The 25,304-nt window shown below is 38.9% G+C and overlaps 1 protein-coding gene across 4 annotated transcripts; it reads right to left on the bottom strand.

Moving 5' to 3' along the window:
- Positions 1 to 326: 326 nt before the first annotated feature.
- MARF1 (meiosis regulator and mRNA stability factor 1) lies at positions 327 to 25,177 on the bottom strand. 4 transcript variants are annotated; one of them, XM_042037165.1, is made up of 27 exons: positions 25,163 to 25,177; positions 23,788 to 23,995; positions 21,580 to 22,248; positions 20,369 to 20,543; positions 18,759 to 18,985; positions 17,833 to 17,950; positions 16,969 to 17,141; positions 15,714 to 16,148; positions 15,017 to 15,186; positions 14,750 to 14,911; positions 14,328 to 14,517; positions 13,432 to 13,610; positions 12,433 to 12,513; positions 11,844 to 12,080; positions 10,608 to 10,727; positions 10,097 to 10,272; positions 9,631 to 9,851; positions 8,807 to 8,949; positions 7,419 to 7,552; positions 6,710 to 6,912; positions 5,997 to 6,224; positions 4,970 to 5,200; positions 4,646 to 4,858; positions 3,855 to 3,915; positions 3,622 to 3,762; positions 2,921 to 3,091; positions 327 to 2,785 (listed from the first exon to the last, which is right to left on the bottom strand). In XM_042037165.1, the coding sequence occupies exons 2-27, from the start codon at positions 23,932 to 23,934 to the stop codon at positions 2,553 to 2,555; spliced, it is 5,238 nt and encodes a 1,745-aa protein (XP_041893099.1). In that variant the 5' UTR covers positions 23,935 to 23,995; positions 25,163 to 25,177; the 3' UTR covers positions 327 to 2,552. The 4 variants fall into 4 exon arrangements, with proteins under 4 accessions (XP_041893099.1, XP_041893098.1, XP_041893102.1 ...); XM_042037164.1 differs by lacking the exon at positions 25,163 to 25,177 and having other exon boundaries at positions 23,788 to 24,943; XM_042037168.1 differs by lacking the exon at positions 25,163 to 25,177 and having other exon boundaries at positions 22,102 to 22,248; positions 23,788 to 24,942.
- Between the last annotated feature and the right edge of the window lie 127 nt (positions 25,178 to 25,304).

Raw genomic sequence — 25,304 nt, forward strand, 5'->3', positions numbered from 1 at the left:
AGGAACACCTGACATCCAACTGCTGAATTTACACTCCCTTTCTATATTTTTCTCTTTAGGCTGATAATGCAGCTTCTCAAAAAACCCCTAAACATTATGTTGCATGAAGGGCAGTAAGGGACACTGAGTGCATCTGCAAACAGCTCAATTGCAAAAACTGGGAAAAGCCTCATTCTCCAGAATTTATGCTGTTTCTTTTTATTTTTCACTAAACCCCAGCTCTCTGTTCAGTCTCAATAATTAAATTTAACATGACACAGCAAGTTACATATTCCAGGGCACACTGGGGTGGGGTTTTTTTTCAAGTCTTCAGACAAGGACAAGAGTTATGCTTGCTTGAAAATTTTATTGACAACTGTTTGGTCCCAACACACAAAACAGCACTTGAGCCACAAAAGAAAGTGTCCAAACAAGGTAGACAGCTAAGAAATGAAGTCTTTCTTCTCTCTCCCATTCCAAGAAAAAAAATAGTGCATAAATTGAGGGCTTCAGTGACATATTTTCTTTTGAACAAACATGAATCTGAAGTAGTACATTTATTTGCTAAATAAAGAATTTCATGGTTGCAAAGCTTTTAAATCTGTAAGTCACATCATTTGTTTAACCCTTTGGATAAAAAAATATATTGCAATTCAATTAGCTATTTTGTTACACTATGAACACAACTTCTCAAAAGTATTATTCTATTACTTTCAAACAGCAATTTCAGCAGAATCACACATGAATCCAGATAAGATATGCTGACCTCCACATGTGGTATAACCACCACTTTACTTGGATAAATACCATATTTTCCTCTGAAGCAAAAACCTGGTTTTCTTCAGTACTCCAAATGACTTGTAGCTGCATCTCATGAAAATACAATTTCAGGCTGGTCTCTTCTCCCATGCATTCTCTTCTGAAACAAAGATCTAGACTGATCACTGTCAACCTTATCAAAATTAAGGTGAAAGCAGATTTTCTTGCATTTAACTCAGTAAAAACATTCCAAGAAAGCTTACTTCTAAATTTCTTCTTCTATAGCAGTATGCCTGTAGAGGTTTACTATGGACTCAAAATACTGTGCCATAATGCTCAGAAAAACTTCCCAGTGTTTCTTTGCACTTACAACAGCTATAAACTCACTACTGGTAATACTTGCCTAAATATAAAAGATTTTATAACAAAATCTGACTAGTAAAATTCTGTCTATAGCCATTGTTCAGTGGCATTTCCTGCTGCTGGCTGAAAAAATAGAGCCTGTGTTCCATCTTTTGCATATTACAATAGAATCCATCTAAAAAAAAAATATTCAGTTGGCCAGTGGAAAACTTCTAGTATAGGTTCTTTCAAGACTACAAGCAATTTATTTGCTGCCTGGCAAATACAACCCATTGTAAATGCCATGGTTACCCAGAATGGGTATAAAGTCTCACACACTGGACAATTCTGCTAACTAGAGTTAAGGTCATCCACTGACTTAACCTCTCTCCCAAAGCTGGCCCTTGCAAAAGCCAACACAAGATACCACAAATTCAAAAAGCTTCCAACACTAGGAGTAAGTCTTAGAATAAAAAGACACAGCTAAAAGACAGCACATCAAAGAACGAGCTTCCCATTTACTGAACATGCTTAAAAATAGAAAACAAGGTTAAGCAGAACAACCTTAGCATTTCCACATGTAGCTAGAACTTTCCTTACAGGTGGAAATAGCATCAATACCTCCCATCACAAACCACTTTAATAAGACCTACTCCATTATCTGTAATTTATGCATTAAATGCATATTTCAGAAATATCAGAATCTTCCTAACTTCATTTCTAGACACAATGAAAATGTGTGTGTCTGTATCTTACACTCATGACATCAAGACAGTCTCTTCCTTAACCAAACCCATACCAGACAAACTAAATATGAGGGAAGCTTAAAGCATCAGCATCCTAGAGAGCTCCTAAATGGAACTGAAAGCTACAGCAAACAAACATTTAAAAAGAAGTTTTACACAAGACCCACATAATCTTCTACAGACATCTTTAGACAGGCATTTCCAATGCAGTTACAAGTCATCTGAAAGGTCAGAGAACAAGTTTCCCCTCTGGAGAGCAATCAGCTCCCCTCACTCTTGTCATTCCAGGTCAGTGAGTTAAAATTTCTCAACAGGCTTTTGAAAGACAAATCATGCATTTCATTAATACTGTCTGAAACAATACCAGTAAGCAACAGCCTATAGAATACAATATGCTACATTTATGATTACATTACCAACAAGGCTTAAAGAAAATAAAATCTGTTCCATGTTTGTTGAATTAATATTTTGCTCTTACTGAACACATTTATGAAAACCTGTAAAATTTAAGAATAATTTAACAAATGCCAGATTTTTTTGAAAATAATAGAAAAAATCTGCTCTGCTAACAGCTGTGTTCAGTGTAAAAGGAACAAAATCTTCACAGGATACATTAAATACAAATTAATTCCTCTAGGTTTTCCATTAAAATACACATGGGCTAGCAAACAGCTTTACTTTGTGCACAGTCCATAGGTATTTGTCTTTCACACTAAAAAGAAAGAGTTAAAGCTTGGTTACAGGTGCAAGTGAGAAGTTGGCTGCCAATTTGACCTTGTTTTTGTGTTGCTTTTTGGCCGGGCTGTCCGTTGCTTCTTTGTTTACTTGGGTTTCAGAGGACTGACAGGGAGGCACTGAAGCATTCTCTGTGGTGTCAGACACCACAGAACCAGAGATCAACTTTTCTTGAGCTGTGGTAACAATTCTTTGTTTTTCTTCTTCTGTTAAAATCATTATCTCTAAAATAAATAAGACAATTCAATTTACTGAGGCTCTGCTCTTGTAAAAAAGAATATTTCTCTGCTATTAGGCAACAAAATACTTAAAAAAACCCTCAGCCTGATTTGAAGCAACATAGGGAAGCAAACTCTTACCTGGGAGGGGTGTGGGGCGTTCCTCAAACTGGATGAGGTCTGCAGACTCAAGAACCACAGGATCAGGTCTCAGCTGGGGGGATGGCAGGCAGGAAGGTACTGGCTCACACAGCAGGTCCACAGGAGATGTATTTGTGAGGCAAAGGAGTTCTTGTTCTGTTTGATTAGAAGCTATGAAAAGAAGGGAACATCTTTCAGAGTATCTGTAAGCTGTGAAGGTGTCACTATTGTCACAAGTAAATGTAAAGTCTCCAGGTGCAAATCTGAAGCTTTGACAACTATGCACTATTTGAAATACTAACACCAAGCTAATTTAATTAATGCTAATTAACCTCAGATTTGTCACATCAAGAGCATCTAACAAAATTCTCATCACAATACAGGAGACACTGCTATCAGAAGCTGCTGCTGGACCCCCCCCCCCCCATTAGCTTCATGTCTATAGACTTAAATTTCCACCAAATCAATGGGAAGCAGTACCCAGCAGCTATATATATATATACACACATACACATTTATACACTGGCAGCTCAGGACACAAGCCTAACCACAAACTCAGAGAAGTTCAAGCAGCTTTCAAGCCAAAATGTATATTAATACTAGCTGAGATTTAGTAACTCACCCTTCCCCATGCTGCTGCAATTACTCTGCTTATTTTCCCTAAGACAATAAATTTCTTATATAAATCAATTTTGCATTACCATTGCTAGGCCTTCCTAGGTTTAATTCCATTGATGAAGTGGATCCTTGGGTCTCCAGAATATGTCCATTACTGTCAGCAAGTTGATTTCCATGATCATCCACATGATCAGCAGGGGGAAAACTAGGTGAGCTAAAACGAGCTACAAAAAGGCAAGTTAATTTCATTAGTTTACTCAAGCTGCCTCTTAAACTCCAAAAAACTAAGATACTGCTCAAAATTGAAATGGCTTACTTTTCATATCATTTTTCAGGACTACAATTCTCTTATGGCCATGTCCTTTAATCCAGACCACCTATTGAGAAGGAAGCAGAATTGAACATCAGCACATGCTAAACTCAAAGCATCTGCTCACTGCCTTTCATCCAGCTTTGCTCTGACATTATTGCTAACAGTAAACAAAATCACACTGCTAATTTGTACTATACTACCCAAGTAAAGGCTCCAAGTAATTGATACCAAAGGCAAGCCATAGTGCCCAAAAGTATACTAAATATACATTAATGAAACTAAATGTGTAAACATGGAGCTGAAAAATTCCATTTTGTCACTCTTCAGAAAGATTGACTTACTTAAAGGAAATATTATAGCCACAAACTAGGTCACAAAATTATCCCAGAGCAGTCAGGATATGTGGATGACAAGAACATGGTGCTTCTGACAAGGTCCCAGAATTCTTCACTCCCAAACCCAATAATGCACTCTGATCAAAATGAGGGTTCAGTACTGTACAACCATTCATTCACACAGACAGAAAATCAATTCTCTCCCTCAGAGATGCCAGGGTTGTTTACAGCCTTACTAGGAACAGTTCTTAAGCAAAATTTCACCAAAACATATGTGCTGGTTTGTTTTCTTTTTCTTTCCCAGATGTCTCTGAATATTAAAAATACAACTGGTGTAAGCTTCCCTGAAGAAGGTAATTATTCCGGTAATTCGCCCCGACTAACAAACTGTGGTTGTGTAACTACTTTTAATCCATGCACAAATCTCAAAGTAATTGTGCAAAACCGAGTTCTTCGCACCTGTGGAATTGCTCCCAAGAGCTCTTCTAAATTATTGCATCCATATGCTTTAGGCTGCAGCACTTCTCCTGTGTATTTGCTGTATGCTACTGGGAACTCATGAAGAAAAATTTGCTGATAATGGTAGGTGTGAAGTAAGGACCTCACATTCTTTGCAAACATATACAGATTTGTAAGCTTGACATATTCTTCTGCTGCACCGTTGGTAAAAACCTAGCAGAAAAACGGAAAAAAAAAAAAGGAGAAAGAATTAGAGCACACACTTCCATAGCCTCCAGACACAAGGCCTTTTCAAACACATCAGAAAGGCAAGAGCTTACACACCTCAACCAAGTAAGGCAGACTCTTCAGGAGTTCAGTTAAGGTCATAAATCCATATTCACATGGATTAAGTGAAGTACTGTGGACTGTTTCATAATGTTGCTTAAGCTGTTCAACAGAGAGAAAGGATGTTCCATCCCAGGACATCAGCAAAACCAGCAACTGGGCAGTCAGAGTCCGCAGAGATTTTCTATTTATCAGCTGAATTTGCTTGCCAGATTCTGTGTCAACCACCTAGAAAAATTAATTGGTAAAGAAGGTAGGGGGCACAGAAGAGACTGATTTATAAAAAAGATGTATAGCTGGGGTTTATTTAGGCATAGCTGTATCTGACATTCCCCTAGCCAAAACCACACAAAAATCAAGCAGCTTATTACATGAAGTATTTACTTTAAATAGACAAGACCTGTACAGCAGAATTCTGTCCAATGCTAGGTATGATTTTACTCTTTGTTACAAGCCAGTTGCTCCTGACTGAGCTCCAGCCTAACACCAGCTGCTAAGTCAACAAAACTGGAGCAACTAAACCAATGTGCCCACATCCATGTAATTGCAACTTCTCTTTTCCATCGGCATAGAAGACCACTTATGTATTTACATTCAAAGTCTCAAACCATAGCTAAAAAAAAAAAAAAAAAAAAAAGGTAAAGAACTGAAAGCATTAGAAGACTGAAAAACTACTACAGTTATTAGAAAACTGTTTTTCACAGTTAGAAGTCAGGTGGGGGAAAAAATAACTTTATACTGTTAAAATAAGTACTAAAATAGAATTTTGTACTTATTATTTGCTAAATAAACATGAGTATTCCCAGAGAATGCTGCAAGGTTACAAAAGAACAAGAAGAGAACATCATAAGAATATAGAAACTACATATAAAACCCTTTTGGACTTTCCCCTTCCTGACTTAATGCCGTACTCCAGAAACAACATTTTGTAGCACATACTGAGCCATGTCCTGTGAGACAGAAAACTCCTTAACACAACCCTACACACCTCCCAGTGGGATAACTGACAGGGCCAAAAGGTTACCTTTACAACGTGGCAGAGCTTCTGCATGAGGGCTGGCACAGAGCTGACGTCGAAGTCGTGCAGGCGCAGGGCGTAGCCAAAGGTTTTGCTGTACTCAGGCAGCAGATCCGCCAGCAGCAGCGAATTGTCCTTCTGCGCCCGCAGCAGCTTCACAAACTGGGCAGCCACTGCCTTCACCTGCTCCACCTCTGTCAAGGTGAGAATCTTCTCCTCTCCACACTCCAGTACCTAGAAAACACAAGCGACGCTCTGCTGAAGTGATTGATGGAGTCTGGATGAACAAAGTCATAAGCCTCAGCTGAAACTCAGGCCCGGCAGGCAGGCATTTGCTATGTACCAGGGCTCAGCCACCTCAAAAACTGTTTCTACAGCAAAGCAAAACCATGTAACTTCTGAAATACAACAAAACAAGCAGCTAAATAGCTAACTTTTTAAAAGCAAACTGAACAGAACTTTAGTAAAACTTAGCTCAGATTTTGAGGCACTGTATTTTTTTTTTAATTTGTTAACAAACAGCCTCCTCATTGTGCTCAAAACCATGGACTTTACCAAAACAGCATTAATATAAGATTTTCTTAAATACAGCTGTCTAAACATTACGGGTGCACAGTTTATACCTCATAATAAAGTTTATGAGACATATAACCCCTGCTGAAACAGTTGTACATATTCCAGAAAAATGCTTTTGTCCAGTTTATGATTTTAGGACTTACAAGTAAGACATCTGGTATGGCTTCAAAGAGTTCAAGTAGTTTTGTAAACCCATAGTAAGCGAGTTTGCACTGACGCCCGAAGTGGTGGTGGTAACAAGGAATAAATTTATTGAAGGGCATTCGAAAATGGGGCTGGTGCCGCAGGAGATCCACCACCTCCTTGGAAAACTGCTTGGTTCTTTCAATTTCCTCCTGGGTACGTTCTAAAATTAAAAAAAAAAAAAAAAAGCAAGAGCTACACCTCAACACACTTACAAAATGCAACAGAATATAATAAGCAAACACAATGGCTGGTTTTCAGCCTGATCATATATTATGCCAAGTCAGTCTTTTCTTCTACCACTGAGACCTTTACTAGACTTAGATGTTTAGAAGGTTATTAGCACTTTAGAAGGTTTCAAATAGCCAAATATGCTGGGTTTTTTTCTGTATGGAAACAATCCACACTCTAATCATACCACAGAAAGCACAACTACATGCAAAAGTAGTAACACCGGTTTTTTGCCACCTGTCCTGTTCTCCTGTCCTATTACAAGTGTTCAGAGAATGACATTCTTGATTTGCTAGAACTTAGCAACTTAGTTATAAAGGTAGAAAGACAATTATAAAAAAAATCCAAGTCACTCCTACACATTTGAGTTACTAAAGCTTTAGAATAGTCCAAGAACAATCTGTTTAGAAACAGCACAAGAAAGTTTCATGGACATACCTCTTTTGGGAATACAAATTACCATTTCATTGTCTTGCTGTGACAAACAGATGGTTGTATCTGGAATTTCTGATATAATATCAGCCAGTTCACACACTCCATACTCAGTAACATCCCAATCCTTAGAGAAACACCTGAAAATTTTAAAAATTTGTGTGTAATACAAGTATTAATGCATGCTGTGTAGGCAAAAAATACATTTTTTTGAGAGTTGAGAAAGCAAGCCTCACATCCTAAAAAAAGTAAGGATAATTTCCACATTGGCAATAATACTAGCCTGGAAAACTAAGGGGAAACTAGAAATCCATTCTAAACCAGAGAAGTAAGATCTACTCTCATATGAACAGTGTAACAAAGAGCTGTATATATCAACCAGTGGTTTGAAAGTGCTTTAGGAAAAATGTAATTATGCTGTGTATACAGCTCCAGCTGGCTACACTTCTAATAGTCTGTATCTGCTTAATAGTTACAGCCATACACTCTTAAACAAGAACAGGTCCCAAGAGAAGGCAGAGACCATCTCCTAGAAAATATCGTATTAAGCTTCCCAATACTGTGTAATATATTAATGTGTTTTACTCTTCCCATCTCTCCAACCAAAATCTCTCAGGAGAAAGAACCCTTCACAAACACTTCTATTCAACAAGTGGCCAGCGCTGACTCTACATAAAGTAGATTTATAAACAACCAATAATGTGTTTTTCCAAGAGTGGAAATAGGAAAGCGCACTCCCAAGAAGGAACTGTTGGCACATAATTTACAACAGCACACATTCAAAAACAGATTCATAGGCAGTTCTAATATGTCATGGTTGGTTTCAAGCACATTAACTATTACTTTCTATCTTCATATTAAAGAAAGCATCAATCTTAATTCTTAAAAAAACCCAAATACCCTATTTTTTATCATGCTAGAACAGAATGTTCCTGACAGGTATTACTCCTCATTTTTGCCACTGCTACATCCAGTTAAAGCAGTAAAAGTAACTCCTGACAGTTAATCTATTCATTTTATATTTCCTTCTGAAGAAAGCCTAACACTAAGTTTTCCCTTTACTGTTCATGTTAATGCGCCATGATCCACTTGCTTAAATCCAACCTTGCAGCCATGGCTCCAAAGAGAGCTAATGAAATACAGTAACCCATTTCCAACCCCAATGAAATTAGATGAACCTTAAGTACTAAGGGAAGGAGTAAAATACAGCAGAGAGCTTTTAGTTTTTGTTTCCACTGGAAGTGTAAACTTCCACATAACAGTGAAAAGGCAATGTAGCTGCCACAGTTTTGTTTTAAGATTTTAAGTGCTGACTCCTCTTGCACTAGGTATTAAAATCACCCTTAACAGACATGCCCTGCACAGTTGTTTTTGTTTCATTAAGGATAACTTACCAGTGATAAGCCTGCAAGAATTCCCTCACAATAACTTGCTTACTGGCCTGGGATTTGAGCAGCTTCAGTAAATCTTGAGTGAAGCGTTTCACCTGAGCTCTGTGCGTTAGCGTTAACAAGCGTTTGGAACCCATGCCAAGAATCTGAAAGAAAATCAGATTTAGTCACTCACATCCAGTATCCTCAGTAAGAGGTATTTAAAAGCCAATATTAGTACAGGTAGGCTAGAAAAAGAATATAATAGAGACAGCATCTGGAATGACAGCCTCATGAAGCCACCCACTTCCAGTACTAAGAACTATCCCCTCAAGAAATTCAATACTTCATCCATGAGTGCTATTGCAACTAATGCCCATCTGCATTGGTTATTTGAAAATTCTACAACCAACTGCTTTTCAAAGTTGTAAGCTAATGTGACCACAGTAGTTTTGTAATAAGGTCACATGACTTATTTCTCACAGAAATCCCTTCAAGCCACAGGCTACACATCTCAGCCCAACTCATGAGCACTCAGCACTTACAGTCTTCTTATGCTGCACACAGCACAATTAAAAACTTTTACCCAAGCACCTACCAGAGGTTAAAAGTAGCTTCAAACTTTATTCCTGAGGCTTATATGAAGAGTTAATTTTGCCAGAAGTTGTTTTGAAAGGGTAGGCACAGAAACAGCATCTCAAGAAAGAACACACCCACCAAGGTTCAGTCAACCATCTCTTTCAAGGGGCACTAGGTAATTGCCCAGCATCTAATCTACAACAGCAACCAGGAATTCAGATAGCTGCAGCTACAATTCTGGTCAAAATGGCCAGTATCACATCACTCACCTGCAGCACGTGAGGCACTGCTTCCAGCAGCTCCATTAATTTGGAATAGCCATAGTCAGACACTCGGCATTGCTTTGCAAAGTGGTGGTGGTACGTTGGGATGAATTTGCTGACAGGGATGACACAGGATGGTTGGCTTTTGAGCAGATCTATCACTTCTCGACTGAACTGAATGAGCTGGGGATTACCTACAGGGCTCTTGGAACGCAGAAGCCAAGGATCTACAAAGAAAAAAGTCATATTATTGTACCTTTCACTAGTATTCTTCCACTAACCACTGCACTGTACTTACGGATTGAAGCTACAGCATAGGGGAAAATAAGTATGAACATTCAAGCTGAAAGTTGAAAGTTTCTCCTTATAAAAAGTTTAACAACTATACATGTTTATTAACAGAACTTACTAGTTTAATTTTTTAGCATAAAAAAATTAGTTCAGAGAAAAAGTTTTAAGCAGAAATATTTACCTGCAGTAGGAGGTGGTGGTTTGTTATGTATCCATTTGATAACTTTAATGCCATTTTGGGCAGTGGCAATGTTAACTCCAGGAACACAGGTAATCAGATGTTCTAAAGGAACACCACCTTGGCCTTCTGGCACCATTTCAAGGTCATTGAACTCTGACATGTAACAATCAGGAAAACTTTGGAGGAAAAAAAAGAAATCTTCCATTATACACTAAAATACCACTACAAAAATTGTCCTAAAAACATTGTTATTTTGAAACACTTCATGAGTAAGAGATTTCAACAACTTACTGACACATTACAGAAATCTTCATAAAATGCATATTTTAAGTAAGTGTGCTGTTTTTGCTAAACAAGAATTTTAAAAGTAATCACTTCATAGGGCATTAATTTGCTATAAAGGATACCATTTTATTTAAGAACTGAGTTTATATACAACTGGTAATTTCCATAAGGTTTGAAGTCTTCAACCTATCAGACCTTACTAAAAACATAAATAAAAATACTTTACCTTAGTAAAGGCACAGTACCCTCATGTGTCTGTAGAAGACTGTGAACTTGGGGAGCAAATGTCTTCAGAGACAAAACCACAAAAGGAATTCTGTAAGAATCTGGATCAAATTCATGTTCACTGCAAAAATAAGAGGTTCAAGTTTCTATGCTTACTCTACACACAGCTTTAACATAGTATCTGTGCTCACATAGTAAACATACTACATGCATGCAATATACTGCTACTAGTGACAACAGCACTTGTAGTACAGTACAAGCAACTTTCATCATGTTTTCCCCAGAAGTAATACAGCTACAGTGTAGATACAAAAATGCTGCTAGCGAGGATTTTCTTGCTATTTTCTAAGCCCGTGAGAGACTTTTCTCTCTCACAGAAGGGGTAGCAGAGTATGTAAACAACCAAGCCACCTGCAACCTTGAAAAGTCTTGTTTATGGTATAGTAGAAAAATATTTTGACAATGGATGTTTTAGGATTTTAGCCAATCACCCCAAGGGGTGGCTGATCCTTTGTCCAATTAGACTATGAAGAAAAAAGTCTATAAAAGAGTTTGTAAAATAATTCAATAAATCAATCTTGCTGCACAATTCCTGCCTGCTGGATCTTCTCTCCCCCTCCCTATGGCTGTGGGACATGGTGATACCCTAGGGTTGTAGTAATACTACATCAAATTTACAGAAGTAACATTCAGAAGACCATATTTTTATTACCTATTAAAACTTTCAAACTAAATTTTAGCAGCACATACAAGATGAACACCTAGTAACTCCTCTAGTAGCACAACCTGGCAACTGTTGAATTACACAAAAAACTTAATACATGGCTTCAGGAAACCTCCAGCTCACTATGAAACACTAAATGTAGCTGGAGGACAAGGAAGAATGATCAGCTACAGTTACATAATGAAATTCAGGTAATAGAAGTCTCTAGTATGTATAACCTTCCTACATAAGCAGAGAAATGCAGGCAACCTTCCAGCTTCCATTAAAGAAGTGTTCAAGTCCTGGCACCTGTGCTAGAACACAATTCTCTTACCTGGGCACACTAACCCATGAGAGCTGCCTAGAAAATTCAATGGCCCATCTCGCCATTTTCTGCCTGACTTAATTCTTGTGAACATATGAGGAATGACTGGAGCACACCATGAGAACACACACCTCGACTTTAATACACCCGTACACTATAAATGCTGTTCAAATATTTGTAAGATTTATAGTATTTTATACACAGCTTACACAAAGTCCTTATTCAGGCAATGCTGCTTACAAACAGGCTCGTGATATTCCAACTCTTCAAATATTATTGGACTACAGTTTGCTGAGGAGCCATCATGTGACTGTGAAGATCCCAAGGGACTCTGCCTGGCTTGGCTGCTGGGCAGGAGGCACACGAGCCTCCCACCTCCCTGGTCACGGATCGCCACAGTGTCTGTGAGTTTATACAAGTCTGAGACAATTAACTTACGGCCAAACCTAAAAGAGAAAGATTGAAATAAATGCACTTTATGAACGCAGGTAAGGCAATGCTGTAATCTGCCTTTTTTGTTTAATAAACGGGAACATGCTAGAAACTATTTAATGCAAAATGTTAAGGTAACTAACCTATTCATAGCAATGCAAAAGAATTAAGTAAAATACTGAAAGTAGAACCCTCTAAAAAAGGCCAGTTTTGCCATCATTGCCTCTGGATACAAAATATGCTGCAACACCTAACAACAAAAATTCCTAACTTTCCACTCTGCTACTCTCTCTAAGTCACTGCAAAAGTCATACATGATCAGACTTTTTTTTAGAAGCACTGGAGGGGAAACCACCAGGAACTCACTTTTTTTCATAGATTTCTGTGAATTTGAACACAGGCAAGCAACAAGCAGGTGCATCCTGCAGAATGGACATTGCTTCTGAGCTGTAAGAGAAGTTTTGCAGCATTAGCACAAAATTAATCTGCTGTTATTAGACTCCAGCCTAAACTAGTGAGATATTTACAGACACAGTTTATGAACTATAAATGAAACAGGACAAACTGCATCCCCTTCTATTGCAGCACTGTAAAAGTTGTCATTTTAGATCAGGGAGTGCAAGTAGTAACACTTCTGTTAGTTCATCAGGTCAGGTCTCTGAAGGAGTTGCATCTGTCATAGGTGGTGCTAAGATCTGAGCACCTATAAAAACCTCAAAGCTGCAGAATTAGAAGTTATCAGCCTGGTCATTACATTACAAACTTTGAACAGGCAAGAATGAAATAAAGTCAATGGCAAGTAGTATACAAGTGTAGAATACTCTACAGTCCGAGCACTAGTTTCATTCCCTGGAGAAATGACAACAACTTTTTTCCTAATGTTTTCTTTTCTGGAAGAAAAAAACCTCACTTGTGTTCTCACTAGCATCAGCACTCTAAGTTGTATCATATTTCACGTACCAAATGAAATGCTGCTGGTGTATCCCTGATGTTCAACTGTGTACCCACCCTCAAAAACAAAATTCACACACGCTTTCTTGAAAGAAAGAAGAAACAGAGATGGCCCAGTGTAATCTTAACTCAGCTGCACTAATTAAGTTAAAGGTATATCAGTATTATGCAAGAATAGTAGTGCAGCTATTAAACCCTCTTAAACAGAGATCTAGAGTCTTCAGATGGAACTTAAAATATAAGCAGTACAGAAACGCTAAACTAAAAACCAGCCTAGTTGTATTTAACACATTTATCAAGTCATACAACAGATTTTTCTTTACTTCCCTATTATCCCTTTAAGCAGTATTTTAAATCATCTCTCAGCTACTATACGTACTAGGACAATTAAGAAGATACCAAAGTGCTTATTACCTAAGTAGAGAGAGTGATTTACTAGCAGCTCCCGTTGCTAATGAGACCTGGATCCTCTTACTGCCAATTTTGTATCTGTGCAGACTGTTGACAGCACTGATGGCTTCTTGGAGGTTTTCCATCTGAACACTGGCCTTCAGCTGGTAGTCTGTGTGAGGACTGAGCTCCACACTTTTGACCTGAGAGGAAGAAAACACCTCATACACTTACAGCAAAATATTAACCCAAAGCAAGTCACCACTAGAGCAGTCTTGCTTTGGCCAAGAGCCAAATACAACACTAAAGGGAAGGGAGTGATGAACCACAGCCATCAGTGCAATGCAAACAAGAGCCAAGTACAGTGATCCCAGACTAAGGCAAGTCGATGGTATTTCATTAACACAAGCATCATCTTCCCATGTAAAGATTATGCCAGAAAAATGTCATCCACAGATCAGACAGAAATAGGACCACTGACCTCACCTTCCATAACTGCTTTTTACCAATTTACACTTTCCCTGCTTTTGATCACTTCTGACTCAAAACAGTTTTTACTGTGATTTTTAAGCTGACATTAGGAATTCAGCTTTACAGCTTAAGCTTTAACAGGATAATCTTTTTAAGTCTCATCCCTACATACTAATGAGACACTTAGTAGGAATTTTATATACCAAACTTCAGAATACCAGATATCTAAGAAGACCACACACAGACTAAAAACCTAGTACAAGTGGTTATCTGGTCTTTTTAACAGGAAAAAAACCCTCCACAATCCATCCTTTTAACAAGGTTTAAAAGTCCTGCTCCCAACACCTTTCTACTTCTGCTCACCTGAAACTAAACCACAAACATGTCCCTAAATACATAAACAGGAAGTATTTAAAAAACAGACTTAATAAAAATATTTGAGCCTTTACCTTGCCATGTCTTGAGAAGATTTCTTGTAAATTTTGCTGCAACTCTTTCCTGGACAATCTGTAATCTATGTTGCTGATCTGAATGTCTGCACCATTTGCAAAAGGATCAGGGCAGTCTGTACCACTGGTATGATCCACTACATTAAATGTGAGTGGAGATGATCTATTTGAAAGATTGGGAGACATACTCCTGGATAAAATAAAAACATTTATGAGCTGAAGTAACTGCACAATTCCAATATATACATCTCAAAATCAAGTAACAGACACAGGTTTAGTGCACAAATACAGCGCTTAGAAGGGATTTTCCCAGTATGTGTGTGCAGGCAAAACAAATTCCAGCACAAGCAAATCAGCTGTCAATAATCAATGTATATATTGGTGAAGTCTCACTTCCCCTCCCAAGACAGACAAACACTTACCGAGATGACCAACAACTCTGAGACATCAGTAAAGGACTGAGTTGTCTTGAGGCTGTCAACTTACTGAAAGCAGAGGGATAGCTGACCTGAAATACAGTTTCATCTTTATCTTTTTTATCTACAGGGGAATTGGTAATGCTCCTGGAAGCAGAGGTCTCTTTTCTATTTACAAATATATGTAGGAAAAAGAAAAAACATCGCGTTTCAGAATTTACATTAAAAAAATATGTAACTAACATCAACATCTATTTTTATTTTTAAACATACTTCTGACTATTTTTGGAGGACAAGTCTCCTGCTCCCATTTTTTTCGTTGCCAGAGACACGGAAATTGCTGCATTAGAGTTACTCTGAGGAGAAGGAATTTGCTCTCTTAAACGTTCTTGCTGGTTTTCAGTATTTCTACTGATGTTCTTTGATTCAAGGCGGCACAGCTCCTATATGAAACAGATAAAAGGTCAGCATAAAAGCACCAGACATCCCTTGCCAGCGGCCTTCTTTCTGATGGAAGGCTAGGTGACTGACCATTTTTTCTTTAATAGTGTTTTCATTGGTATTTCATAATAAGGAATTTTTGATTTTCTGCAGCAGAAGACAGTAGACTGTCAATTAGTTGAAATGTTTTGCTACATTATAGGTCTAACCCTACTTCTCCTTAAAACAAGGAATATGGACCACTCTAGATGTTACTCATCACCAGTGCAAAAGTCAAAAGTGGCAAGAATTTGAGAGCTAATACCAGCAGTATTTTCAATTTGAGAAAAACATGGCAGGGAGGGGGAACAACAACCACCCTCACGTTAATTGTCTGCTTCCCAAGCAGATGAATACAGCTTTCATTCAGGAATGTCAACCCACATTACAGTTAGTCATTTAATAGGACTGACAAGTTAAAGTTGTAACAGAAGCAGTCCTCAGAACACAAGGAAAAGCAAGAATACGGAACAAGGCAGAACAACAATACCTGTAAACTTTTGACATTTGTGGGTTTGATGATAGATCCATGGATCTGGAATCCTCTCCCAGCAGAGCCTTTGGTACCAGCAGACTGATCATTCGAGTCTTTGTTGAGGAGGCACAGCTTCGTGTTCTTGTTAATTTTTTTGGGAGACTTGACCTTCTCAGTTCCCACAAAACTGGAGCTTTTTGTTTCACTAAATTCTTTGGTTTTGGGAGTGAAAGACACTACAATCCTGTTACCAAAAACATCTTCATTCTCCATTCGCTTCCGAGCCCGTTCCGCACTTTCCTGGTTCAAGAAGCGGAGAATTGCGCTGCTTCCAGAAATGCTCAGCACCTTCCCTCCACAGTTGTCTGACAAACGCCTCAGGCGATTGCTGACACTTTTGCTGTCTCTGTTTGTTGGCAGATTATAGACATATAACAGTGTATGACAAGCCTGTTAAAAGGGAGGAAGATTTCAGTCTGATTATGCCAGAATACCCTCTGGTCCAAACCCAGTAGTTTTAACACTGGTTCTGGTGACCATGCCCTCCTCCCACCACCCCCATCCCATCACCAAGTTACTCCTTTCGCAGCACTCAATCTGTTTGGAAAACTCTCATACCACGGTAGACCCTCAAACTTCCATCTCAAATATAATTTAAAGTTAGAATAGACTATAGAGTCCCTGATCAATGGATCAATACCTGATCAGTTCTCCAGATGAGAAAGCACCATTGTTAACCATCCAGTAACCTATATGTTCTATACATGCATGTGAAAACATAGGTCAGGAAGTTATTTCCAAGAAAGAAAAAGTCATGAGTGCTGTACAAAGACACCATAACATATCTAGAGGGAATCACCAAGGAAGACAAAAGCCCAAGAAAAGACAATCACATTAAAACTTAAGAAAGCATCACTAAGATGTCTTAATGCACAACTGAGTTTTTACCCAAATTTTCTGCAAGGGAAAGAAAAGCATGTAAGGTGTATTATCTGCTAAAATAGTTATTGGTAAGAATGTGACTTTGCTATTCCGTTTTTTAGTAAACTACTTTATAATTTTATTATTTTATTCTTTCTGCCTTAAAGCAGAAAGCAAACATTCACATAGTAGTAACTGAAATACAGACAGTGGCCAAATACACAGCAGACATCACTCCCCATCATAGCTAACACATACATAATTTCAGCCTGTTCTCCTCCTAAATTACAACAAAAACTCCAATCTGACACTTGGGAAGGTCTGTTGCATCAGGAATTAAAATCTTTACCGGCATTTTCAGTGGTAACCTTGGTGGCAAGTCTGAAATAAATTCTTCAAAACAAATAAGCTCATGGGCATGATGTAAGAGTGCTTCTGAAGCTTGGTTTTTATGCACCAAAATTATTCGGAAACCATGTCGATGTCTCAGGTCACTCAGTTCCAAAGCAAAGTTTACATCCGCTGGAAGTGAAAAAAATTAAATAGGCAAGGAAACACTTGAAAAATCTGATTGAAGAAACAAAACCACAAATCTCACTCAAGTTCTGTTTACCAGTAGACATTTCCAATGAAAAAACACCACCAGCTACCAGGCTTCTCAGACATTATTTAAAATCAGCAGTTCACATTCAGTCTCAAGACGAGGGCTTCCTTTTTACTGCAGCTTGTAGCAATTCATCAGCAGGGCATTGGACTGGTACTGGATATTTCTATAGCAAACATTTGTTTAGCTTTAGGGAGAAACCCAAGGCCATCACGTGGCAATTCAATAGTTGAGTGGATTGCAGATTTAACTGTATAATATGCTGCTATGAGAATTAAAAACAAATACATTTTGCTCAGATCATAAATACAACTTCATGTGTTTTAATTCAGGAGCTTCCTGCTGAAGCTAACTTCAGACAGTAGTCAGACACATACCTACTGATACTCAAAAAGGCACCAAATCATAACAGTGACTAAACTGAGCCAAGTTCTCTTCTTACTCTCCCTGCTTTTTCTCTGCTGCCATTGACATTAAGAATTCTTCAGCAGTTCAGTTAAAGCTGGTTCTAAACACCACCCTTGGCAGTCAAAATAGCATCATATGCAAAAATACTATGGAAGAGAGGAACTGAAGCCAGCACTGTAGCTGAGTATCACAAACACTTACTTGACACAAGAACCACAGTGGCAGGTGCAGTGTGTGTATCAGCAAATCTCCTCAGACTCTGTCTGAGTTTGTCATCAGCAGCATTCTTGGCTGTAGCATTGATATGTGCAACAGTCACCTGTGGAAGTACATAGACACATTGAAGAAAAGCTTCAATGGGAATTGTGCTTACTTCAATGGAATTTTTAAAAAAACTTAAAATACAAGCTCTCACATGCACTTTTAATTTAGGTAAATTAATGCACACATGCATGAAATGGAACATGCAGGGATCAAAAAGTGTTCTGTGAGCACTAAACTTCAACCCTACTTGTTCAGCAATGTCTTTGGGGTGACTTCTGCTGTTCTGTTTAAAGGATCACAATTCATAGACCTCAAAAACATGCCAAAAAACTGTCAACCTGTTATTATACCTGCAATTTAGAAAGTGGTAATTTCTGACACAGAAACCAGCACAAAAAGTTCAAAAAAATATGAAGAAACAGAAGGTATTGATGGAAAAATATATGTAGCATTAAAGGTGCTCCAATCAATACCACTAATCTACAGGCGTCCTTACCAATCAGCACAGTATTCACTAACAAAGTAAAAAAGTTAATCATAGATCTTTTAGGTTAATCACTTAGTCACAGATTTGAAGGACAACAAAAACTCCACCACATTTTAGTGGATGAGATAAAAACACTCTTGTGAACACTAAAACTAAAGCTAAACCAGTTACCTACAGAAAACGGAATGCAGATTCACTTTTAAAAAATATCACAGCAGGAGAAAAAAGAAATCAATGTTAGAGACCCCAACCATAAACTAAATATGCAATAAACCCAGAGAAGTGAACAAAGCTTTAATGAATGATAATCACTCTTGGCACACTCAAAGTACACAAATTCTCAAGCAAGAACACCAAGCTGGTGCTGGTTGGATACCTGGCAGTTGTTTAGCTCCTGAATGACTTCTTTGTTTTCTTTACTAATGTCACACACACAGATGAATTCTGCCTCTCTGTGACCTTTAAAAAATTTCTCACGAATCCTCTGCACAACTGCTATAGCTGAACGGCCAGTGGGAACTGAGCAGTTTTCAATATCCCAGAAGACTCCAATGGGGGGCAAGTTTTCCAGAACTTGGCCTGTTACTGCAACTTCCGGGGACCCTGTGCAGATGGAAGAACACAGCTCATTTTTATCTCCACATACTGAAAATGCTAAACCTAGCATACTATGCTAGACATGGGAAGCCTTCTGAACAAGGTGCCCAGGAATGCAAGTTCAGTTTTACTTTCTTATGGAATCCAACAAACCATGAGTCTTAAACAGAAATTTAGGCACTATCAAGTTCGGATAAAGATGCAAGACAACTTTGACTTCACCTTTAAGCTCTCAAACAATCAAGTAATATATTTTAAAAATTACCAAATGTCACAAAAAACTGTCTGAAGTTGCCTAACACTTGGTGCTGTATCAGCAACAGAAGCAAAACATGGAAACTGCTCAAATTCACATTGTGGATTAGATAAAGCTAAACAAAACTGGATGAGATGACCAGCATCATGATGGCAATTACAGAAAATTAAGGCACTATACAACTAACACAAAGGTATCCTACAGCTCAGGAGAGGGAGCTTAGGAGTTTTTGCTACTGCAGGCTAAGCTGGTGTTTCAGCACTCTGAAAATCTATTTAAATTTGAACCAACATTATACAACCATTCCCTCCCCACAAAACAACTTGAAAAGAAACACGAGGAATGACACAGAATCCTCACAGTTCAAGAACAAGCTACAAATTAATGTTACCTGAGACTTTAAAATAAGGCACACCAGACAATCATATTTGTTTGTGTGTATGTTGACTAGTTACACAAAAGATTCACTGGAATCACATTTTGTAAAGACACTTGATTGGGGTGGCGTGGGGGAGGGTACAGGCTGAGGTGTATGACCTTAAAAACCTTAAAATGGATGTAGTCTTAAAGTAAAACTATCAATTTCTTAATATTCTGTGACTTTTAAAAGAGTTTATAACTTTTATACTAGATAAAATTTCGTAATTGAAGCAGTACTAACACTGTAAAAAGACCATGCAATTATTTCACACAGTATTTTCCCCTTAAGAACACTTGAGGAAGCTATACTGTAATTATAAATGTTACACCTTTACTGCATATGGAGTAACAACAGACACAGAGCTATGAAAATGCTTTTCAATTATGGCTATAGATAATTTCGTTATACATGACCAGAACAAAATAGCTTCCAAGTCTGCAGAATTTCTTTTTCTAGTTCTTAAAACAGTAAGAACAATAACAGTAAAATCAAAACTCAAGGCAAACAATACAGTAAGTTAACTAAGTAGTCAAAACATGTAAAAGCAAGTGATGAATTTTCAAGAGAGACAAGATATTTTTTTACTGTTTAGTCTTTTATGACTTTACAGAAGTTTCCAGATAACAGTGCAATTTAAGAGAACCCTTGCTGTGCAACAGTATCTAAAAGGAGAACATCAACTAAATGGAAGTTTCAAACAAACGTGGTTTACCATATTTCTGTGGTGATTTGCCAAGGCTGCTTGCCAGTATCAAACTCTTCTCATTTCCTGTTCCTTTGGTTCCACAGCCATTACAGATTGGGATAGGAACAGGTGCAGTCTGTGCACTTGGAGGAGGAATATTTGGCCAGATTTTAGCAGCATCAACTAGGCTGTTTCTGGTTGGCTGTTGGGACAATTTTTCAGAATATATGTTCATTTAGTATACAAAATTAACACATGCTAATCCATGCTAGAAACATTCAGTTTCCCTTCTGCAACAAATGCCAGTTCAGATGTACTCTACATAGCTAATTAACAACAGTATGATGGCATGAAGGAACCTTCTGTCCTTCTATCCCAGCATATTCAGCTTTAGATTTCCAAATGCAAGAAAGATTCTACTAAACTCAACATATCAAGACATGTCACCTTTAAGTACTACTAATATGCATCCTCTAAAAAAAACAAACAACAAAGCTCAGTCAGAGACCTAGTACGCAAAACCAGCACATGAAGAGTAGAAGGTGTGATGGTAATTCCAAATATACTGAATTCACCATTTAGTTCATTAAAATTACATTTCACTTTTATATTGGAAACTCAAACTTAGAAGTTTAAGTAACACATCCTGCAAAGTTGAGTATATTATTTCACTAGAAATTCCTAGTGATGCTCAAGCACAGTTCTAACAAGTTCTAAATTTTACTAAATTGGTACTAAAGTATAAATTACAAGTTTGGGAAGACTGAACGAAGACCTATCAAACCAAACCATCAAATTCACATTCAAACCAGGACTAGAATATCCTTGTAGCATAAGATGTATCATCTGACTTACAAATGGCTCTTTATTGATCAGCTGCCCAAGGGTACATCTTAACTGTTGTTAGCCTTTTCTCAGAGTCCCTACCATGGAACAGTTTAATTGGAGCTGTAAAGAAGAGATGACTGGATTTGAAAGAAGTTAGAACGCCACTTGAGTACATTAAAGATCCCCTGTAGGCTAAACATTGTGATATCTCTTTTGTCTTCCTATGGCACTGAATGTTACCTCAGAAAAGAGCTCAGCTTCAAAAAGGCTGTCTAGTACACTTGGACTGTGCATCACCAACTAGGGGGATGCAAGCTACACCTTCAGGGGCTGGTGTTTTGCTCAAGTTACACAGTTTCAACATGAACCACATAGCACAGTGAGGAAGGAGAACCACGGGGTGTACAAACCTTGCTCAAGCAGTCAGTGCAGTAGTGAGAGCCCTTCAGACACACGGGAGGCGCCACGTTTAGGTGCAGAGGGTTGGCGCACGCGCGTGACGTCAGCTCCGACTGTGCAACGTGCTCATCCAAGCGCCCCGCGGCCCCACTCGTGAACTCGGGACAGGGGAAATAGCCAGAAGATGGACAGCTCTGCAGGGCTGGGAACTGATGCAGTTTGTGCACGCTACCGTGACAGGGCTGGAAATGGAGTTTTCCACAACAGGCCAGATGCTGACAGGAAGGTACACTGTTTTCTACGCACATGCCAGAGAATTCACTGGAAATTCCTGCCAAATTGCTTCTAGCTGAAGGGTTCTTCAGTGAAGATGCAGACTGATAAGCAAATCCTGACCCTACTTGACAAGTTATTGTCCCAGTGCTTTTTGAATCTAATACTGTGCCAGGGTGAATCAGGTTTCCACCACCACCACCACCACAATGCATTTGTGGAGTACAAGAAGAGTCAGAGCCATGAGCACAGCAGCTTACTTTGGGGCCAGGGGAAAGCTGTAATTGCTGTTGCTGAAGAGGATGAACATCAGGAAGCGGCACTGCTGGAAACAATTTAGAGCCAGAGTGAGGAGATGCAGCATCCTTCAAGTCTACAGCAGCTTTCTTGTTCTCCATGTAATCTTTCTGGAAAATGAAAGCACAGTTACACTCACATACATTAATAAAACGATAATTTTATAGGGTAAAAAGAGCGTATTTTAAGACTATTACAATTTTGCATTCAAAGTGCTACCCTTATGATTATTATTACCTTACTGACTGAACACGTAAAATATTAAAAGAACCACGTCGGTTACGTGTGCCAGTCTTAGGTATACTGGTATCAGTGGATTTTAGAAACAACAAACCCAAAGAGCTATACACCAAATAGCAATGAGTCCATAAAACAGGATCATAAAAACAGAAAACTGTTAGGCTAAAGCTCAGAGATCCTTATTTCTTGTAAGAACAAATACAGATGGATGTGACAAAGCTTCACAATTTGCAGATACACAAATAATCATATTTTAGTTTGAGTAACGATTTAAAAATTGTATTAAAATTCTGAAAGTAATTTATTAAAAGAGTATGACTTAAATAAATTAGAAATTACATCAAGCAGGTAATATAGCAGAAGGCAAAGAAGGCTAAAGTTTCACAACAACTAAGTGATTTTTGTCTATTCTGATTTAAGATAACAAGATGTACAGACAAAGGCACAGACAAAGTTTTTACAAATGCCAGCAGTGAAAACCAAGCAAGGTTAAAAGAAGCATAGAATACTCAAGGCCAGTAGAGGTAACCTACACAGAACACTGCTACAAAACTTTTGAACAACTTTTATTTTCCAAATTGAATTTAATGCATTTTCTAGTACACATGAATGAATAATTAATTACTCAACTTGGAAACCATTCCTCTCTACTTGATGCTACATCTCATGAAGATAAACTCTGCCAAAAATCTGTCTGGAACTGATTTATATACCAAATTCCAGATTTTATGGCAGCTCCCTTCCTAACCCCCAACATGTGAAAACAGCAACACACTCATTCATTTCTCTTATGCCTTTACTTAAAGACAGATTAAATGTGTCTGAATCAGTGTTATTTAACGGAGCTAACTTGCTCAAGTACCTAATTGTGTTATACTACTCCTTCTAATCCTTAGCCTTTGCATCTTAAATGTATAGAATTATGTACATTACAGAAAAGGAACATTTAAAGAAATGGAAACAAGGAGTAAGACATTGTGAAGAACAGTATCCACAACTGCTATAGCTACTATACAATAATAATTCAGAGAACTATATTTGCCTCCAAACTAAACAGATAAACTGGAAGCATGACCTCCCCATCTCTACTCTTCAACAATAACTTGGCAGAGCTCTCCAGAAGCTCCTTACACACCTTTTAGGCAGCCGGTTGCATTATTCCAAACAGCTGTGGCAAATAAAGCCTGACAAGCAAAGCAACTTGCCTGTTCTCACCGACACTGGTGTGAGTGCTGTGAGCACAACTGAAGGCCTCAAATACCCAGGCAGATTTTGTACTTACCTTAGTAACTGCTGCCTCCTCTTCCTTCCCTCCCCAATCCCCTTTAGTCAGTAACACCACTGGAGTCAGCCACCCACCCCCTCTGCACTGGGGGCCCAACTATACTCTTAGGGAAGGCAAAAATTACCGTTTTCGCACTACAAGGCAAAGCCTTCTCAGCAGCAGAAAAGCAATTAGAAAGTTTCCAGAGCCATGGTTTAGCATCATTCTCTTGTCTCTGAAGCCATCCCAATGATCTATTGCAGAGGTTCTCCGTCCTGTTTCCTTCCATCATACAGCCAAACAAAAAGGTTCAACATCCTTTCATCCCCCCTTCCTTTCATTCTTCCCACCTGCTGAAGGGAAACAAAAAAACCCCATGCTTTAAATAACTTTTAAGGCAAGACAGAAAAACCGTGGTGATCTTAAGAATTCCACTACTGCTCCATCAGTGAACCTGCATCATTTATGTTAAATTTAATTATGCCCATGGCCAAGGTCTTCACTATCCTTTTTAATATAGGAATGCTCCTCGTGACCTGCAGCACAGAAGAACCAGTCTAAGGGAAACACCTTGAGGTCCATGGCATTAGCTGGAGTCACACAGCTGCTGATATGAAAGAGTAGTCTCAAACCTTCAGTGCACTCTCCTAGAAGGACAAGCCAGGAAGTAAGAACAACTCAATTGTAAATACACAACGGGTGCAACTGAACTCAGCTGAAAGAATTGAGCTGTATATTCACTGTTTTTCCACCGGCTAAGAAAACCTATACATAACACCCCTCTATTAAACACACAGTATTTTGCATTTAAAAAAGAGCTTCAAATTATTAAAATAAATCTACAAATACTTCTGCTAGTTCTCAAGCTGTCCCACTGTACATCAACTTAGCTTTACAGAACCACAAAGCAGCAAAGCAACCTAACGCTCAGTACGAGAAAAACTGTGGTTAGCAATGAAGTCTTCTTCCCCTCCAACTACGTGCTGCATTCATTAGATTACACTCCTTCAGGCTCTTTTGTATTTAATCTTCAACACAAGAACCATAGAACACATTACATAGCGCTACATTTACCTCTGCATTGTTTTTAACCTCAAAAGAAGTTTTACGGGCTTTTTTTCTTTAAGCAGAAATGCTTATTCACGCCAATCCTAGCTATCCGAAAATTATGCTGTATATAGTATCAAGTTCATCCAGTTCTACAACTCCAGAATACGTTACTTTTGAATGTGTCTGATAGCACCGGTTAATTTCGGAATTAAAACGGTAACTGAAAAGAGTTAGCGTTACATTCACCACCAAAGCCCCCGCTTCTCCCTCTGCGTCCCGAGGCGCTTCTAGACCGACCCTCCCCCACGCCACCCCACCGGCCCCAGAGCGCTGCCGGGCTCCGGCTGCCCCGGGCCGAGGCCGCCGCAGCTCCGGCCTCAGGACGGGCCGTCCGGTGCGGGGCCGGTCCTTCGCTGCCGCAGCAGCCCCGCGCTTTCAGGGGCCCAGACGTGCTCCCCTGCCCGCCTCACCTGCACCGGCCCCGCCGCCCCGCGCCCGCCGCAGCCCCCCGGCCCTTTGTTGTCCTCCCTCCTCCCGCTCAGCTCCTTCTGCCGTCAGGCGCCGCCGCGCGCCGCCAAGCAGCGCGCTGCCGCAAAGCCGGCCGTCGTAATG

This window comes from Corvus kubaryi, unplaced genomic scaffold (assembly GCF_017639235.1).
Source record: "Corvus kubaryi isolate FWS band 111438036 unplaced genomic scaffold, C.kubaryi_AGA036_p1.0 37387, whole genome shotgun sequence".
In the NCBI taxonomy this organism is placed as follows: Eukaryota; Metazoa; Chordata; class Aves; order Passeriformes; family Corvidae; genus Corvus; species Corvus kubaryi.

Coding starts and splice junctions, on each gene's coding strand:
- MARF1 (XM_042037165.1), bottom strand. CDS start 23,934: ATGATGGAAGGAAACAGGACGGAGAACCTCTGCAATAGATCATTGGGA. Junction 15,187..15,713: donor CAAATGTCAAAAGTTTACAG/GTATTGTTGTTC, acceptor TGTTTCATATAG/GAGCTGTGCCGCCTTGAATC. Junction 14,912..15,016: donor TCCTCCAAAAATAGTCAGAA/GTATGTTTAAAA, acceptor ATTTGTAAATAG/AAAAGAGACCTCTGCTTCCA.